Genomic DNA, 20415 nt, shown 5'->3' with positions numbered 1-20415 from the left:
TTCTAATCAGAATCTTAAAGGCTAGTTAACTAAATTACACCTCGAATCTATCAAAGTGCTAAAAGGCTGCCTTTTGTAGGCAAGGAATTGTGGTTGAACGATCTACAAAAGCCACCCAAATGACTGGAGTCAGTTGGCTCTAGAAGGATCCATGTGGCAGCACATCCTGGCCAGGGTGGTGTTGGCTCCAGTCTCCTTCAAACACAAACTTTATAATGAGACCACATTCAAGGCCTAGAGGAACACTAGGTTAAACTAATTTGTATCTGAAAAGGCGGGAAAAAAATTGCATGAATTTGTCAAACTTCCCTAGAAACCTCATGAATTACTCTAGACATACACAAATTTATATCAATAGTGAAAAATTGAATCCCCCCCAAATGGAATACCCTTGAAACAAAAAATCTACTTTATATAACTGTAATGGTTAATTTTATGTAAACTTGACTGGATCACAGGGTGTCCATCTATTTGGCTAAATATTATTTCTGGGGGTCTATGAGGGTTTCTGGATGAGATTAGCATTTGAATCAGTAGACTGAGTAAAGCAGGTTGCCCTCCTCAATGTGGGTGGGCTTCACCCCATCCACTGAGGGCCTGAAGAGGACAGAAGGGAGAATTTACTCTCTCTCTGCCCAACTGTTGAGCTGGGAGAGCAGTCTTCTCTTGCCCTTGGAGATAGCATTACACCATCAGTCTTCCTGGTTCTCAGGCCTTCGGACTCAGACTGGAATTCACACCATCCTCTCCTGGATCTCAAGCTTGCAGACGACCGATCATGGGACTTCTTAGCTTCCATAATCACTTGAGTCAATTCCTCATAACAAATCTCTATATATTTATTTATGTATCCTGTTGGTTCTGTTTCTCTGGAGAACTCTAATACAATAAATAAAGATGAAAAATGTACATTTTGAATGGGATAGTCTCCAGTTTTCAGTTGTGATGTTATAAGAGAAAGATGAACAAGATCTCACATTGTGTCCCTAGTGCCTGTTGCAGAGCATTTAATAGAATTTGTAGAACACATTTTAAAATGGGTTATCTACTAGGGGTTTTTGATAATTTTAAATAAATTCTTAACAGTAGGCCAACAGTAAGATCCCATTATACCATAAGTTGTTGCCACAAAGGAAATCATATCCCCTAGGTTGTACTGTACAATTTGACTTGTTCAACACCAAGAAAGTTACTCCAACATTGTATGTAATAGAGTTAAAATGTATTTAATAGTTCTAAAACAAAAACTACTTTAGCTCTATCAAAACTTAGGTCTCGATTTTAATATTCCTCAAGTGTTTGTAAAATTCACCCCAGATTTCTGGCTAAAGCCCATTTAAAGGGCTATTTGCTTTTATAATTTTCTATTCTGGGTGATTTGAAGATTTTTCTCCAAAACAGCCATTCTGGACTGCTTGCTTGACAATCCCAAGGATGAGGAATCTTAAGATATTCCATTTACATCCATTAATGTCTTAATAAAACCAAGATGGTTTAAAGGTAAACCCGAGTAGTCTAAAGGGACTCTGCCCTTCAAGGCAAGCTGGACTAAATAAATCCAAAGAGCCCTCTTCATAAGATGGGTTGACCATCGTGATGATAAACTGATCAGAAAAGTCAACTTCTCCAAAATGTAAAGAAAAACTGACATGACCTGTTCATTTTTTTATCCTTAAAATAAAGAAATAGTTCCAGAAGATAGGCAAGTATGGGAAGAATGAAGAAAATGAAAGGAAGAAGGAATTCTACTTCCTAGCTCTGTCCTGCCGAGAGAAGACAAGTTACCAAATGAGAACTTCAGGTTTTATTTTTAATAAAACAAGTGAGTGAACAGTTCCAAAGGACAAAGTTAACCAGTTTTGAACTGATTAATGGTAACAGCACACAAATCAATCCTTCCTCAGGGGAATAGTCTCCTCCCTGATGCCCTCCTTGGTCACAATGCAGATCCTAAGTGCGTCCCCGGTGTAAACGTCCCTCTCGGCAGCAGAAATAAAGACGTCTTTCACAAGCCCCATGGCTCTGTCCAAGGAGAGTGGGACATGCTCCACATTCTGCATGTTCTTAAAACCAACCTGGCGGGACAGGAAACCTGAATGAGGAACCATATGACAGCACAAAGGAGGTTTAAGTCCCCTCAATGCCTGCACATGTCTAAGGATTCACAATGAATTCATCACACACATCCAAAACGTTCCTCAACTGAAACGGTTCCAGATCTGGCTGAATCACACATACCTAACACCTGACAAATATCCACTGAGACAAAGCTCCCACCCCTGAGAAGCACATAATGTAGAGAGGTGGACATCTGTAAGCAGAGGATCGTCACAGAATGTGCTATAACTAAGAAGAAAAAAGAGCAAGGGGAGCTCCAAGCAGCCATAACTAAAGCTACAGAAGGAAGAAAGGCTTTGGCAGAGAATACATTAGAGTAGGGGATTGCAGAAGGATAAACTGGAGTTAAAGAGTGGAGTGACTTCCCAGATGAGGGTGTGGGGCTTCCAAAGACTCCCAGACAGGACAGGCACATCATCTCAAGGATCTGGGTAGAAAGTGGAGTGACAGGAGAGGAAGCAGACATGCAATAAACAGAGAAGTAACCATACATGACATAGTTTAGAAAAGCAGGGCCTGGCCCAGTGGCACAGTGGTTAAGTGTCCATGCTCCGCTTCGGCGGCCCGAGGGTTCGCAGGTTCGGATCCTGGGCACGCACCTGACGCACTGCTTGTCAAGCCATGCTGTGGCTGCGTCCCATATAAAGTACAGGAAGATGGGCACGGATGTTAGCCCAGGGCCAATCTTCCTCGGCAAAAAGAGAGGATTGGCGTCACATATTAGCTCAGGGCTGATTTTCTCACAAAAAAAAAAAAAAAAAAGAAGAAAGAAAAGCAGGGAGCATGAATTAGGGAAGTCAGCTTGGAGGCAGAAGGATGTTAGGAAATAAACAATAACCGAGGCAAGATGCCATGCAGGTCTGAATCAGCCAGCAGTAATGGAGAAGGGGGGCAAATTAAAAATATACTTGGAAGTTAGAATACAAAATTAGGTGATAGAGAAATGGTAAGTACGCAGGAGGAAGGTATTTTCATGATCTTCAGGTAAAGATGGCAAGAGGAGAACTGAAAACATGGAACAACTGTGGTAGACATAAGCGATTTGGAAGTCATGAGAACACAGGAAGAAGTAGAAGCCATGGGAGTAGCTGAGTGGCCACAGGAGAGCCTATAGAACAGAGAGGCAAGAAGGTTTGGGTGGGGCAACTTAGCTTAAGAAACTCAGCAGTTTGTTACAAGAAAAACCGATATTTGTTACATTTACAAGAAAACCTGACTTCTCTGCTCTCCCAAGCTAAGGAAGAGGAGAACTTGGAGGAAATCAATTCACGTTCCATCACCACAACCTGGATGCAGGCTCCTTACCTGGTTGTCAAGCAGGGGCTGCAACATGGCGCTTGCTGAGCCTCCAGCTTTGAAGGAGTCTCTCTGGTAGGACCCCACTGGGTCAAAGCTGTACACGGCTCCCTTTCCTTAAAGAAAATTTAAGTAAGAAGCACAATCACTGTTGTACAGGTGACACCCAGCACAGTCTGCTCACCTCCCCTCTGAATGTGGTCAGAGGCCCACTTGCCCACTCTTGTCTCCATTACGGTGTTTGCCAACAGGAGCCTTAAGCTTTCTTCAAGCTAACCTCACCGATGACCTCCCTGTGGCTCCCAATATGTATGCGGTCTCATAGGCGCACTGGTTAAGTTAACTGGTTAACTCTAAGTTCTGCACCAAACTCCTCAAAACATTCCTAAAAAATGAACTAGTGTAGTTCTAGGATAGACTTGAATTTAAAATTTTCCTAGTGCTAACCATGAGCAGTCTCATAGAAAACTTACTGCACATTTGTACGCTAATAAGAAGCACATTCTTTAGCATCAGCATCATAAAAAACCAACTTACTAAAGGAGAAATTTCAGAAAAACACAAATGCCACATGCAAAAGGTTAGTTTTGCCTAAAATGTAACCACTTGCTTTGTACTACTAGAATTAAGAATCACTACTTTTTCTGGTCAGAAAAATAGGATGTGAGTCAACCCATCCCTAAACTAAGAGTTCCAGACAACTGTGAGTGGGTGCATAAATGGGCTTGCCAGGCTCTCCTGAAGCAAGCATCAATTATTACATCTTTTTTTGAAGAGCAATCTGGTGCAGAATCTATCAAGATGTAAAACTACATACCCTCACTTGTAGAACAGGATTTATGTACAAGAATGCTTATATAAACACACAAAGAGATCATCTCTCTCTTAAAAGAGCAAAAACTTACAAGCAAACTAAAATCCATTAGCAGAAAATAATACGTCCACACAGCGATGTATAGCCTAGGAAGAGGGAGACGGGACAGGGACATCCACAGAACAATGAAAATGAAGAGATCTGCGATATGTATAGCATGGTCCTATTTTTGTTTAAAAGCAAGAAAACCATACATATATTTGTATAAGCACGCAAAAAAAGCATATGAAGTAATTCCCTTTTTCTTGCCTCCAGCTTCTGGGACTGGAGGCCAAAAAAAAGGGAATTACTTCATATGCTTCAGTATTATTTGAGTTTATTACAAATAAGTGTCTGTCACGGTAATTTTAAAAAAGGCCTTTTAAAAGCAACTATGTTCTGGGTGTGAGAAATCATGATCACTTACAAGACGTGATTTAAAAGTGATATAACTGATTTTTAAAACACATTATACCAGAACTGAAACAGTCCAGTAGTTACCCTAGGGGATGTGTGATAAGGACAATTTTCTTACTATCCATGAACAACTGCCACTGTTAGCTGTGTGTATTTTTTCCATTGCAGCTACAATTATGTGGACAGAATTCCCTGCTGAGAAGGCAGCATCTGAGGTCACCTAAGAGAACCTGGGGAAATGTTTTTCCTAGAAGCAGGCTTAGGACAAGAAACCAGACCACAGTGGGCAGTTCACTAACAAAGTTCAACACACAAAGAAAGGATATGAGGTTTAAAGACAAAAGAACTGTATCTCATGAGGCCAATAGGCCACAAGTAAAACGAGGCCGAAAGCTTTACTCAAGGGTGGAACCATCTCAGAAAACCACACATAGGTCTGAGGAAAACAAGAGTGGCACACATCCAAGACCAGAGCTTCAAAGACCCCTCAGAAGAGGCAAGAGAGACATTTGTAACTGCAGTGCAGAATGCATGAATCTCGACTGTAAATACAGTGTTTTTCTTCATCACAATAGTTGAAAAAAAGCACAATGTTTTCAATGTAAAAAATAAAATAAAAGCAGACAAGTCCTAGAAAGAAATACAGGTAAGCCTGGGATGGGGGAGGTCTAACAAGTAGGACAAAACGCCATAAAGAAAAGATGGACAGATTTGCCTGTATGAAACTCAGAAACTTCTCTATAGCTAAAGACACCCCCCAAAACACAAAAGACAAACATTCTTGGGAAGCATTTGCCACATACATTACAGAGGGTTGACAAGTTGGATGGAGTTCTTATAAATCAGTAAGAAAAAGACTAACCTGCAAATAAGGAAATGAGAAAAGGTTAGTATATGGGTCAGTCTTCAAAGAAGAAATGAAAAGGTCATTAAACACAAAAAGATGCTCAACTTCAATAAACTAAAAATATATATAAACTAAAACAATAAAATATTTATTGGGCGAAGATCTTTAAAATGTGTTAATTCTGATACTGGTAAGGATGCAAAAAAAACCAGGTACTCATGCCCCTGCTGGTAGAGTGCAGTGGCACACCCTTTCTGAAGGGCAAGCCAGTGATGTCATGAAAATGCAAAAAATATATATTCTCTGACCCAGAAATTCAACTTCCAGAATTTTTTCCAGGAAGATAAGCATAGTTGGAGAAGCACCCAAAACTGTACGTACAAGGATGTTCATCCTGTTGTTTATATTAAGGAAACTGGAAACTACCTAAACGACCTTTAGAGGACTGGTAAGGCAAGCTATGGAGCAGCTGATTACACTGTCCCGAAGGACAGCTCTCGACTCTATTGTCCAAAAGGTCAGCAGTGGACCCCACTGTCCTGACGGACAGCTGGTGACTCCAGCATCCTGAAGGTCTCCATAAGGAGCACTGCTCCTGACCTCCACCAACAAAAAAGACAGGAAGTAAAGTCTCTTGACACATTAACAGAGGCTCTGGACTTGGGGCACCGGGTTTAGGAGCAGATGGGGTAAAGGGCAGGAAAGAAAACAGAAGCATTAAATGGAAAATGATACGCCACACAACGCAGACTTTTACAATCAGATTTTGGTATATCACCCTTCAGTATGACTGGATAGTAAAAAACGAACAGAAATATGAAAGAAGCCTCCAACGTACAAGACCGAGACCAAAAATAAACAAAATGAGAAAAGCAATCTGATAAAATGTGAAGAACAAAAGAAAACTTCAAAGGAAGTACAAAAAAATCTAGTAAGAACAGGACACACCACAAAAATAAGGAAGCCAGAACTGAGGGGCTGGCCCAGTGGCGTAGTGGTTAAGTTCGTGTGCTCTGCTTTGGCAGCCTGGGGTTCGCGGGTTCAGATCCCAGGTGCAGACCTACATACCACTCGTCAAGCCATCTGTGGTGGCGTCCCACATACAAAATAGAGGAAGAGTAGCACAGATGTTAGCTCAGGGCCAACCTTCCTCACCAAAAACAAACAAAAAAAAAAAAAAAAAAGAAAAAGAAGAAAAAGCTCTTGGAAATTAAGGACGGCAGAAATAAAAAAATTCAGTAAAGGATAAGAAGCTAAAGTTGAGGAAATCTTCAGAGTAGAACAAAAAGACAAACAGATGGACAATATGCAGGGAAAAACATTAGAAAATACAGGATCACAATCCAGGTGGTTGTGAAGAAGGTGGGGAGGGGCAGACGGAGGAAAAGAGGACACAATAAATGAGAAAAGACCCTAGACAAGGAACACCACTCTAACATTTCAAAACACCAGAATAAAGAAAAGATCCTAAAAGCAAAGTCTCAAAAAAGGTCTCCGATTTCTTCTTCAGAAACGTGCTGGGAGATGTACACCACCTAAACAAGGAAATAAACCCAGAGAGAGGACACTGGGGAAGAGAGAGCTGAAGACTGTCTTGGGGAGCAGAAAAGAAGGCAGAGGACTGCTTTATTACACATAACTCCTCTAAGAAATAAAAACTAATTTAAAGAACAATCAAAGCAAACCAGACAAGATTAGAAAAGATGGTGAGAAACGCCTGAGAACACCACCCAAACTGTCACATGGAAATCAAACAACAGGGCTTCGGAGTCAAGACATACGAACCCAAACCTTAGCTCTGTGTTTACTAGACGTGAGCTGTCCCAAATTAGTCTGACTCTCAGAAAAACTGAAAGGACATTGTCTAGCCTGTTGAAATTCAATGGTAGCTATTATTAATGTTGCTAAAATCTGAATTTATTAATCTGAAATTCAAGTCAAACATACCTTAGGTCAACAGAGGCACCAGAGGTGTCTAGCATGCTGGGTTAGGCAAGCTAATCTGCAGTTAGAATTACTCAGGTTTAGGATAATTAATTTCTAAATCTAACTATTTACCAAGGCTAAGATTTATATTTTCTTTTAGTTTCAAGTAAGGTTGAAAGCTTTGAAAGAAATAGTGTCAACCTAATTTGTCTCCATCTAAACCACGGTAGGCAAAATGATCAGAATGCTCCCAGAGGCCATATATGGGAGTAGCAGTTAAGAGAGAGAGGGAGAGCAAAGAAAAAGCCAGTGGAACAGAAAGGAACAGGAGCAGACACCGGAGAGAGAAGGAATTGAGAAGCGTCTGATTTCTTCTTACCCAGAATTTTCCCTCTCAGAAGACAGACTTTATTTCAATCATGTTGTCCTCACCCACACATTTCTGTAACTTCTTTTTACAAGGGACTACCCTAAATGGTGGCACAGATCTGTCCTGGGAGATTGCAACAAGAATGATTTTCTTAGGTCTGACTCTGACAGAAAATCAAAGAGGTGTTTCAAATATGTTCTGAAAACACTCGTGGAAACGCACACATTTATTCTAAGACATCACCTTTTAAGAACTTACTGAAGTTATTTGTTAATAAATTGTCATTACTTAGAATCATACTTAGGTCAAGCTTCTCCAGGTCAGATTTCTTTCTATAAGATTAAAATGCTAATTATCTACCACTGAACTCATTCAAGATCTTGAGAAAATAGTAAACTAACTGACTGCTCAACATTCACTACTGGAGCTTTAATATATCACTTGCTATGTGTCTTTAGATAGTCATTTATTTCCCTTTTAGCTTCAGTTTCTTCATCACTTTAATTATCCAGAAAATGAAGTTGTTGGGCAAGATGGTGTTTATAGTTCTTTTCAACTCTAGATGGAAACACACACATGTAAGAAATGCAATCCCCTTCATTTCCCAGAAAGAAAGAATCTACCTTCTTCATCAAGGCCCCCGATGATGTTGTAAACATAGTACGGAAAGAAGCGCCTTGAATAGAGGATTGTAGACAGCATTGCAGCAATCGCCCCCGTAGTCATGGCCTTGTTATTGGAATGCTTATACATCTGCAATCATTAACAAAAGTAACAGGCATGTAGAGGCAGAATATATTACAGACTAGAACAATGAACAGCAAAGTGAAAAGAATGAATGTGTATCTTGGTGAAAGGATACACGTTTCTTTCATGATCAAACAACGCAATATTATTAAGTTATTATACTCTATCATTGTGGGGGCTATAAAAATTTTTAAGGGGAAGAATGTTAGGTTTAAAGACTCTATTTTTCACACCGCCCTTATCTGAGGCAATGCTAATTCAAAAGCAAAGTCACACTTCCATGTGCATATGAGATGACCTGGGGAAGATGCTTCAAATCCAGCTATCCACTCTGAATCTAGACTAAAGTCAGCAAACTACAGCCCGCAGGCCAAATCTGGCCCACCACCTGTTTCTGTAAATAAAGTTTTATTGGAACACAGTCTCCTTCATTTATTACATACTGTCTACACCTGATTTTGCATTACAATGGCAGAGTTGAGTAGCTGGAACAGAGACCAAATGGTCCATAAAGCTGAAAATATTTACTATCTGGCCCTTTACAGATAGTTGGCTGATGTTTGATCAGACCCAGATATAAGTCCCTCTTTTTGGAGAGCAGATATCTGTGAGAACGGAAGTTACGAGGGGAGCACCCTTACTCTGCATATTCTAGTGCAGGGCAGTGGTCTTGCTCCTTAAAGCCTCTACCGCAGAGAAGAGAAGTATCCAAAACAGGATCTTATACAGCGATTTCCAATCCTAGATTTACTACACCCTTGGAAATCCTAAATTATCCAAAAGACTGAGAAATCCTACCAAAATTGCAAACATAAAATGAATTTAAGTTCACCAATTTCTCTGTCAGCCACACAGCAAGCAACTCTAAAGAGAAACCAAAGAAGTACTGTAAAATCAAACAATGACAGTACAAATACTAAAGAAAGATTAGAAATGAGCTACATGTAATGGATACACAGGTGTACCAAATTTTTTTTCCAAGGTGAAAGTTATAAAAAAAAAATTCTTAATTTCATTTCGTTTCAAACCAAGCACCAACATTTTATTCACCTCACCATTTATGTAACAATGTATAAAGAAAAATTTCAAGGACTGTGTATTAAAAGTTGAATTCCCTGTTCCTTTTTTCATTTTATTAACAAAACACTAATCTCCATGTCACGCTTATTGTTGTTCTCCAAGTTCCACTTATAAAATATGCATCAGGAATTGTACAAATATGTCAATAAATGTTAAGTCGCTGAAGCTTTTGATGTAAGTAAAGATTTTAAGTACTAACAATTGATAAATACTGAATGCAATCATTTCTACACATTCAAAAAGCAAGCGTCAGTTAAATAAATGCATTGCATACTCCAGTGACTATGACATCATTCGCAAGTGTAAATAATCTCATGTGTTATTCACAAATAGGCAAAACAGAATGCGATCACCTCTAACTTTTTCATGTACCAGATAGACTTACCAACTACGTAAAAATTATAACTATATACCCTACAAACTAAATAAGTCAGGGTATATAATATTGATATATGAAAAAAATGTCACTAGGCTATAGTTCCTTGAGAAACAGATCTACATATATGGAAACTGACTTACAGTGATTGAGAATCCTACTCCAACTGTCTAGTGCTTCCAACTGAGAATAATCTGTGTTTACTGGTTATTATTACAGATGAAATTCATTTTAATACAGTCCAAGTTACTCCTATCCTATATTCCTTGGAACTACTTGAAACAAACACTGCTTAACATACACAGGCCATAATCAAAATCCAGACAGGCTTTTGCTTTTATTAAGAGTCCGTATTCCTTTGTTCTACATACCTTCCCACCAAAGACATGCAGACAGTGACAGTGTCAGCCCCTTTAAAAACTGCAAACAGGTTAGTCCATCTCATTCTCTCACATCTTAATACAAACCCTTTTCCTCTCTTCTACCTGTATCTATTTCGTGTCAACTGTTCCTCCTCAGGGGCTATCAACTAAAGCCTGTTAAGGTGTTAGGTGATGATGGCTTAGGTTGTGACTCTCATCCACACTCCTGGCTTATTCCATCCTATTCCTGCTCACACGTCCTGTCCACTAAGAGTGCAATGTTGTAAAGACGGAAAGCATGACAGGTGATGGTATTCCAAACCAACCTCCTGTCTAAAAGCTTGGCTCCTCCACAGAAATTGATCTGTTTTGGTTTTGAGGGGAAGAGTATCTTCAGAGGAACTCCCTCCCAGGCTCCAAAAAGGACAGAGAACCCTTTATATCGTACAGTGATTTTAACAAATGGAATTTGCTGTCGTTTCACATTATGCTACTTTAATGATGCTGCATTAACGGCATCATTTTATCTCTAGGATAGGTTATGGTTTCACCTGCTGACCTGGCATTCCACAGCTATTCTGAGCAACAGTCATGGTGTATGCTTAAAAGAATCTAATGAATTGTTATTAACTTCCAACAGTGTAGACATGTACAAAAGCATCTACCTTTAGTCTTGCTTCAATAATCTTTGTCAGGGTAAGACAGTCTCCATGAAAACCGCTGCATCCAATGACTGTTTTGTCTGTTCTGTAAAAAGCACATTTCAGGAAACTGAGTTGATTAGACAGTAAAGCAAAATATGTCTTGGGCAATTTTATTTTATTTTATTATTTATTTATTTATTTTTTTGTGAGGATGATCAGCTCTGAGCTAACACCCATGCCAATCCTTCTCTTTTTGCTGAAGAAGACTGGCCCCTGGGCTAACTTCCGTGCCCATCTTCCTCTACTTTATATGGGACGCTGCCACAGCATGGCCTGACAGGCGGTGCATCGGTGTGCACCTGGGATCCGAACTCGGGCCGCCAGCAGTGGAGCGTACACACTTAACTGCTATGCCATGGGGCCGGCCCCTGTCTTGGGCAATTTTAAATTTAAACTCCTATTCCCATCATTTACTAAATGGTAATGGGACAACTAGTTAGCCCTTTGGAGGGGTGGGAGGTCTGTATCCTGACTTCTCACTCCCTATACCAAATGAATTATAGGTGGGTCAAAGACTTAAAGAAAAAATGAAACTATGAATGGACTAAAGAAAACACAGGTGAATTGTTTACAACTTTGGTTTGAGGGCAGCCGACTTAAATATGACATAATCCAATGTCCACATACAAAAGTGTCATAAATTCGACAACTATATAAAAAATTAAAACTTCTGTAAAGAAAAATAAGATGAACAAAGATTAAAAAAAAAACAGACTATATATCTGTAGTACATATGACTGAAGTCTACCTTTAACTTCCTTAGCGTACAAAGGGCTTCTACAAATATGAAAATCATTAACAACACAATGGATCCTGGGGATGGGATGTACAGCATGGGGGCTACGGTTCACGATACTGTATTACATATAAAAAAGTTCCTAAGAGAATAGATCTTAAAAGTCCTCATCACAAGACAAAAAATCTTGTAAATATGTATAGTGATGCAGATGTTAAGTAGACGTATTGTGGTGATCATTTTGCAATATATACAAATATGGAATCATCGTGTTGTACATCTGAAACTAATATAATGTTATACGTCAATTACACCTGTATAAACTCCACTCCCCCTCCCACACACACACAATGGAAAGATGGGTGAAGTTCTATGAAAGCTACAAAGAGACACAAGTCACCATAAACGTATGAAAAGAGCCTCCACCTCACTTAGAAATCCAAATCTAAGAAGAGATGATTTCAACCAATTAGATTGACTAATAATGCCTAATGCTGGTGAGGTAATAGAAAATGGGTACTCTCAGAAACTAGGAAAGGGTACACATTGATCTAACTTTTTAGAAGGACCATTTGGAAGTATCTAGTAAAAATTTAAATGCACATCACTTTCACTCAATAATTCCATTATAGAAATTCATTCTGTCAACATAACTCACACAAGTTTGCAAAGATATGCTCTAGGCTCGCTTGTGTAAGTATACATATTACGGTAAAGGCTCTCCAAAACAAAACAAACAAAAAACCTAAATGCCCACCAGAGGGGAACTGATTAAATTTGGTATATCCATACAAATTCAACCATGTCTCAGAAATTAATTCCTACATCTTGATATCAATCTATAAGGAAACATAAACCAATCTGGTCAAGAACTATTTAGCAGAGGCCACATGATAAACTCTTCCTTTCATAAATTTATGAATGACTCATACAAATCACACACGTCCAACTGGGGGGACCAATGACACCTCCAGAGGCATCATCACATTTCTTGATCTACCCCTACAACCAACCTCATCACACTGACTTAAAGACCTCCAATCTCCCATAAGGCTTCACTGACTTTGCTACCAAGATGTGATTGACAATACCACCAGCATAGCATGAAACTGTCAAAACTTCAAGATACTTTTTCCAAATATCCAGGTACATCAAAGGAAGGAGAGTTTCGATGCAAAGAATAAAGAGTAAATGGGCTGGCCCCGTGGCTTAGCGGTTAAGTAGCTCCGCTACTGGCAGCCCGGGTTCGGATCCCTGGCACGCACTGACGCACCACTTCTCCGGGCATGCTGAGGCGGCGTCCCACATACAGCAACTAGAAGGATATGCAACTATGATGTACAACTATCTACTTGGGCTTTAGGGAAAAAAGGAGGATTGGCAATAGATGTTAGCTCAGAGCCGGTCTTTCTCAGCAAAAAGAAGAGGATTAGCATGGATGTTAGCTCAGGGCTGATCTTCCTCACAAAAAAAAAAAAAGAGTAAATGTAGAGTCTCAAACAGGTGAGGAAGAGACAGGCTTGGCTCTAGGTCAGCCTCAAAGGGCATGGGATTAGGGGTACTCAGGCAGCTTCAACTGTACGTATGGTGTAGTGCTGAAGATGGATAACAGGGACACAGGAAGTCATCAATGTTGTATCTATCTCTATATCTAAAATATTACAGGGGCTGGCCTGGTGGCACAAGTGGTTAAGTGTGCGAGCTCTCTGCTGCGGTGGCCTGGGGTTTGCCGGTTCGGATCCTGGGCGTGCACCGATGCACTGCTTGGCAAGCCATGCTGTGGCGGTGTCCCATATAAAGTGGAGGAAGATGGGCACGGATGTCAGCCCAGGGCCAGCCTTCCTCGGCAAAAAAAAAAAAAAAAAAAAAAGAGGGTTGGCAGATGTTAGCACAAGGCTGATCCTCCTCACAAAAAAATAAAAAAACATAAAATATTACATTAAAAAAGAAGAAGTGTTCACTTCAGCAGCATACACTGAAACAGAACGTCACAAAGATGAGCAGGACCTTGCACAAGGATAGTGTCTACAGAGTTATGTTTTAAAATTTTATTTATGACATTCAATACTTTTAAATTATAAAAGTTACATCTTACAAGAAAAAAGGTAGAAATGGTGCACTATGAATCACAGAGGAGAAAGGGGTATCAGAAGATGGAAGAAGTGAGCAGAAAGGCAACTGGGAAAATGAAGACAAACTTCAGCTGTTCTTTAGGTTAAGATGTAGGCCAGCCCTGGACCAGGAAAGAGGACAGAGCTCTCCTTTACCTACTCCCTACAGCACCACAAGGCTCTGTCCAAAGGACTGGAACCTCATCAGTCCATTCCTATTATAATTCAGGTTTAATAGGCTCTTGTGGACTAATCTAGAAATTAACCATCATTTATAACTGTTTCAAAAAATGTTAAATACAAACCACTGCTAATCTACAAGATGCATTTTAGTGATTTATGTTGACATTTTTTTCTTTCAGTAGATGACTTCATTTTCAAATGTTGTAGAAAAAATATAGCTAGCCCATTAAAACTGTGAGCCACGGACATAACTGTGTAGGATATGGCTAAATTGAATGTTAGAGGTAAAAAAAAAAAAAAAAAAAAAAGTGGGTAGATTAAAAAAAAATTTAATCGATCAATGGATGGATAGAAGGGTGAAAAAATATATGATAAATTAATTATAGGAAAATGCTAATAATAAGAGCTAAGCAATAGTATATGAGTGTTTACTAGAAAATTATTTTACCTTTGTTGTATATTTAAAGTTTTTCATGATAAAATATTGATGTAAAAATATTTAGGTTACCAAAACCACTGTTGGCACCCAGATATGGCAAATACCATAAATACTGCATATTGAATTTTTAAGAAATACAAATTTAGAAAATTGTTTTCTAACAAAAATGCAAATTAAGCTGCAAACAGGCAATCTAAAAACTCATGAAACAAATCATTTATAAATTGAACCTCTTGGAGCATTAAATCATGACAAGGGGCTGGGAAATGTGTCCTTAGAAATATTTACTTACAATTTGTAACATTTGGGGCTGTCCCGGGTGTGAATTGAATACCCTTCACTCAATCGAGTATCAGAAGCAACAATTGAAAAATCTTCTCCCGCAATTGCCAATATAGTACTGAGGAAAAAAAAGACAAAAAAAATTAATGAATTCTTCTGAATGGTAATAACACCTCTCTGAATAGGAGTGCTCCATAACATACACTGGGATAAAATCTACTAGACAGGAGCAAGAGCAGGATTCAAATGGAAGAGGAAAGATCAGTAGGAAAGGGCTCTTGGCTATGCATCATCTGTGAAGAAAACATTAGGTACTCCCTAAAAAACACAAGCCTACATCAGAGCAAAGGTGCCTTTGTAGGAGGTAACAGAAAAGCCACTGAATTATCATCATCATCAAAAAATTAAAAACTTACTTTGTGCAAGGCACTGATAATACAAAACAGCCAAAGGCCAGGGCCCTGTAGAAAGTGGTACCACAACACAAGCTATCTAAGCTCAGAGAGGAGGGGCTTAATGTTTTCATTTCTTTATATCCAAGCCCTTATATAATGTCTAGCATTCAGGAGACACCCAGATATCTGTTGAAAAATGAATGAAGAACGGACTTCTCCCTTTGTGGCTGTATGATTTGACGGCAGTTTACTGAAGAGGCCTAGAGCACGAACCACAAAAGCAGTCTGTCTGAGGCGCTGGCCCAGTGGAGTAGTGGTTAAGTTCACACACTCCACTTCGGTGGCCTGGGGTTCGCAGGTTCAGATCCCAAGCATGCACCTACGCACCACTTATCAAGCCATGCTGTGGCAGGAGTCCCACATGTAAAGTAGAGGAAGATGGGCACAGATGTTAGCCCAGGGCTAATCTTCCTCAGCAAAAAGAGCAGGATTGGTAACAGATGTTAGCTCAGGGCTAATCTTCCTCACCAAAAAAAAGAAAAGGAGACTGACTTCTAATTCTGACTCTCCCACTCAGCAGATAGGATACTGTGGGTTAAGTTCCTTAACTTCTCAAGGCCTCAATGTCCTGATATGTAGATCAGAGGTCATAACAGTAGCGACCTTATCAGGGTGCGGCAAGGATTAAGTGAGTTGATAATTGTAAAGCCCTTATACCAATGCCTAAAACACAACTGCTCCCCCACTAAGCGTTAGCTATGACTGTTGGAGCAAATGTATGAGCAGTAATCACTGAGGACGTGGGCTCCGGAGTTACCCAAGACCTGTCCTTGCCACTTACTAGCTCTGTGACCTTGGACAAATTATCCAAGTTCAAGTTGATGATAACAGCAGTTCCTGTGTTAAAGGATGACTGTGAATTAAATGACATAATTCACAGAAAGCACCCAGCACACTGCATGACAGAGCATAAGCACTCAGAAAACTCTAGCCACCGTTTTTACCGAGGTGGATGTGCACTAAAGCTCTGAAGTAGAAAGGAATGGCATTCCTGATAATATGGACAGTGAATGAAGCAAAACAGCTAATAATCCAAATGATACAAACAACTAGTTCAAGTGCCCCCCACTTTTTTTGGTGAGGAAGACTGGCCCTGAGCTAACATCTGTGCCAATCTTCCTCTATTTTGTATATGGGACGCCACTACAGCATGGCTTAATGAGCGGTATGTAGGCCCGCACCCAGGATCTGAACCTGCAAACCCCGGGCCACTGAAGCGGAGCATGCAAACTTAACCACTATGCCACCAGGCCGTCGCCAAGATGTCCATTTTTGTGTAAGCAAGTGGAGGCTTATGTGATGGACAGGGATCTGACTGTAGAAGATCCCAAATGCCAACTTAGGATTTTGGAATTTTAGCGAGGAACCATAATGCTTATATGAGCAAGAATGAGAAAAGTTCCATTTGGAAAGTGGGGTTTTAAGAAGGCTGCTGTGACAATGGGATGGTAACAGTTTTCCAACAACATTCATGCAACAAGAAGGTAGCAGCGTGGACAGGAAGAAACGATTAAAAAAAAAAAAATTAACACACAAATTGTACAAGTTTTTGTAAATGTGTTAGAAGCTAAAGAGCCAATTATGACATCCAAGATTTTAAACTTGGATGAGCAGCATGACGGTATAATTAAAAGAAGTGTAAAGGAGGAGAGGTGATTGGGAGGAATAATTAGCTTGCTTTCTGTTTTAGTATCTTCAGTTATGCTGAGAGCACAAAGTCCAGGTACAAATGTTTTATTTAAGAAACCAGAATTGAGGGACTCAGAGGTAAAATTGGAGAAACAGAGTTGGAAATTATCCTCCCACGAATGCGACATGTGACAGTGCTGAGTCACAAATATGGAGGTCAATGACTTGAAGTTTAATCACACATAAAGAAGTAGAATAGAAAAAGATATAGAACTAAGCTTTATTACGTAGAAGCAAAGGCTACCCAAAAGCCAGCAGCAATAAATGCTAGAGAAAAAAAAAAAAAAGACTGAGAAAAGGTAATTTAATAATCAGAAAGTCATAAGTAACTAACTTTTAGGGCAGTAATGGCTTAAATTGGATTACAGGGGCTTAAAAAGTGAGTAACAAGTACTGAATACTAAACACCTTGAAAAATCTTATAAAAAATTTATAACTGCTCTATGAAATGGGTCTAACAACCCATCTTACCATGTAACTATTCATTGTCACAGGAAGCGTTTAGAAGAGCAACAGTAAAAGCATACACACTCAGTGGCAATGTACCCAGGGATTCAAGTGCTGGCTCAACTTCACACCAGCTCTGTGCCTACAGCAACGCAACTTCTACAAGCCCCAGTTCATTTGCAAAAATGGGGTTAATGCCACCTAACACTTAATTATCGTGAGAATTAAAAAAGATAACCGCTTGCAATTTACAAAATGCTTCTTTCTTGATTTTCTTCCCCCAAACTACCAGTAGCTAATGAAGATAAGGAAATCTGGGTTAAAGAAGTTGAGAGGTACCCAAGACAACACTGGCCTTCAGTGGCAGAAACAAGGCTAAAATCACAGCCTTCCATTCTCTTTCCAACAAACTCCAAAAATCTGCCTTAAAATTTTTAATCCCTAAGTACTTGCTTAATTAACCTGGTTATCATAACCATCTGTTTGTTCGAATTGCGTCTGCATGCTTTCATGTAGGAAGTTGGGTTGGTATGATAACCGTTATTTCCATTTACATCGCTACGGTGATCACTCCTAAGAGTCCTAAAGAGAGCATCTTTCTACAACTCTAATTCTTTTGGTGTCCTATCAGGGGAAAGTATTACTCAAGAAAAAGCTGGTAATTTAAAAAAAAAAAAGACAACTTGAACGCAACATGGAAGAATACACACATTAAAAGGTCCCCATTCTGAGTATTTCTTTCCTTGAACTTAAGCTAAACCTTAAAAACAAGCACTGATCTATCAAACTAAATCTAGCCAACGAATCCCACCTTCTACCTAAAATAACAGAAAATGACTGAGTTGTCTGATCAGACGTCTTAGCTACAGACGCAACCATGCCTCCAAAGACGCGGACCTGTTAACTTCAGAGGCTGAATGTCCCCCCTGCCGCCGGCGTGACAAGCACGCTCAGACCCCGCGAGAGGGCGAGGCCCGTGTCTGAAGCTCTTTCAGAACAGAGCCCAGACCTCCATTCCTGTCTGCTGTCTCACCGCAGCAGAGGGCGGGTTATGCCCAGCCACCGTCCAAACCCAGACCCAGGGGACCGACCCACAAGGAGAAGCCCGGGAGAGAAGACGGCCCCGAGCGCCGCGGAGAGGGGCCCGCGGGCGGCGAGGCTGAAGCAGGGACGGGGTTGGGGGTTGGGGGTTGGGGGCTGGGGCGGAAGTGAAAGCGGCGGCCCCCTGGGCTTACCCTCCGTTGAAAGCGTAAGGCGAGAAGCGCAGCTGCAACGGGCTCGCGGCTCCGTGAGGCTCCAACGCCGGGTCTCTGCCGGGACCCGAGAAGACGGCTGCGGAGGACAACATCGCGCGGCGCCACTCCTGCTGTCTCACGGCGAGATGGCGGCCCCGCCGGAAGCTGCGTCACTTCAGGCTTCCCCGCGGCACTCCCTCCGCCGCTCTATCTCGCACCCGTCGTTGCTCCCGGAGGTCAGCGCCGCCGCCTGGCGTGTTGGTAGCGGCGCATCCCCTATTGCAAGACAGCTGACAGATGTAAAGGTTTTCTTTCCTAAGAAAACATTCGAATTCACTCCTAATGGGCAAAAATTTTAGTCTGATCATACAAAAAAACTCCTAAAACTATGGAGCAATGGAAACTCGAATACTGTATTGGAATGTAAATTGGTACAGCCAAATTTCGAAAAGGGATTGGCACCACCTAGCATAGTTGAAGATGTAGACACCTCATTACCCAGCAATTCCACGCCAAGGTGTATACCCCCAGAAGACATGTGCAAGAATGTTCATACAGCATTGCTCTTAATGGCCCCAAGTTGCAAACGAACCAAATGTCCAAAAATAGGAGAATGGATAAACTAATTGAGGGATACGTCACAGCAAGGAACATTAACCGACTGCAGCTAGAGGGAACACACATCAACATGGATGTCTTATAGCGTTGGGCAAAAGAATACATACTATATAACTCAGGAGTACACAGTGAGTAGGAAGGACCCGTTTGGCTGGGGTATGGAAGGTGGGGGGGGTGGTTCTGACGCTGGTAATACTCGGTTTCTTTACTTTATTCATAACCATCTGTTAATCTGTACATATGTTTATGCACTTCCTTATCTGAATATTATATTTTACAATTTTTAAAATGTTATTTTTAAAAAGCAAGCAAACAATTGGCTAATATAGGATGGACTACCTGATATATACATGCAATTCTGGAACCAGAAAAGACTTTTGAAAAGTACTTGGTTAATTAAAACTTTCCCCATGTTTTACTGTAAACAAACAAAGGATAAAACAAACGATTTTCTTTCATGGTTATGGACAGAGTATTGTACTTATTCAGGTACTGTCCTGGAGACAAAAAATGTATATAACATTTCCTTTCCTTAAGGGGCTCACAACCTCATTGATTATATAAAATACAAAAGAAGCAAAATCACAAGCAGTACAATCTGTGATTATGTCTAAATGAGCCATAGAAGGAGATGCAGGTACTCTGGGGTCCAACCAAGCACCCAGGAAGCAAACAGACAGAAACAAATACCGATAGTTTCTTCCTGACAAACGTGAAAAGAGTGAATAAGACGGTAGTAGCAGAATTAAAATATCATTGAATATGTAAACCAGGCTGTCCGCTTTTGTTTTCCTTATCCTTCTACATGTTTGAGAAGAGCCAACACGCACTGAGTGCTTACCGTGTGCCACAGTTCATGCATTTCCTTAATCCATCTCACAACGCTATTAGTATTCCACTCGACAGACGAAGAAACTGAAGCAGAGAGGTCAGGTAACTTGTCAAAGGTCATACCGCCAGTCGGTTTGAAAAGTCAGCATTTAAAAATCAGTATCCTGCCTACGTCCAGCAGAGCCCAATTAGAAGATGCTCGGGCAAGGCGACCTCGCCCCGGTACACCACAGGAGCTCCGCCCCGCCGCTCGCGTCCCTTAAGCCAAGTACCCAGGGAAACGCAGGAAGTGA

General features: G+C 40.5%; 1 protein-coding gene across 2 annotated transcripts; it reads right to left on the bottom strand.

The window, feature by feature from the left end:
- Positions 1-1789: 1789 nt before the first annotated feature.
- On the bottom strand, positions 1790-20201 carry PSMB1 (proteasome 20S subunit beta 1). Of its 2 annotated transcripts, XM_058533948.1 has the most exons (7): positions 20133-20147; positions 18674-18949; positions 14858-14965; positions 11058-11139; positions 8451-8580; positions 3424-3530; positions 1790-2075 (listed from the first exon to the last, which is right to left on the bottom strand). In XM_058533948.1, the coding sequence occupies exons 2-7, from the start codon at positions 18784-18786 to the stop codon at positions 1890-1892; spliced, it is 726 nt and encodes a 241-aa protein (XP_058389931.1). In that variant the 5' UTR covers positions 18787-18949; positions 20133-20147; the 3' UTR covers positions 1790-1889. The 2 variants fall into 2 exon arrangements, with proteins under 2 accessions (XP_058389931.1, XP_058389932.1); XM_058533949.1 differs by lacking the exon at positions 14858-14965 and having other exon boundaries at positions 20133-20201.
- Positions 20202-20415: the final 214 nt, after the last annotated feature.

The sequence above is a fragment of the Diceros bicornis genome, chromosome 39 (genome assembly GCF_020826845.1).
Source record: "Diceros bicornis minor isolate mBicDic1 chromosome 39, mDicBic1.mat.cur, whole genome shotgun sequence".
Taxonomy (NCBI): Eukaryota; Metazoa; Chordata; class Mammalia; order Perissodactyla; family Rhinocerotidae; genus Diceros; species Diceros bicornis.
Note: the sequence above shows the minus strand (reverse complement) of the source record. Positions and strands in the feature narration are given on the sequence as shown.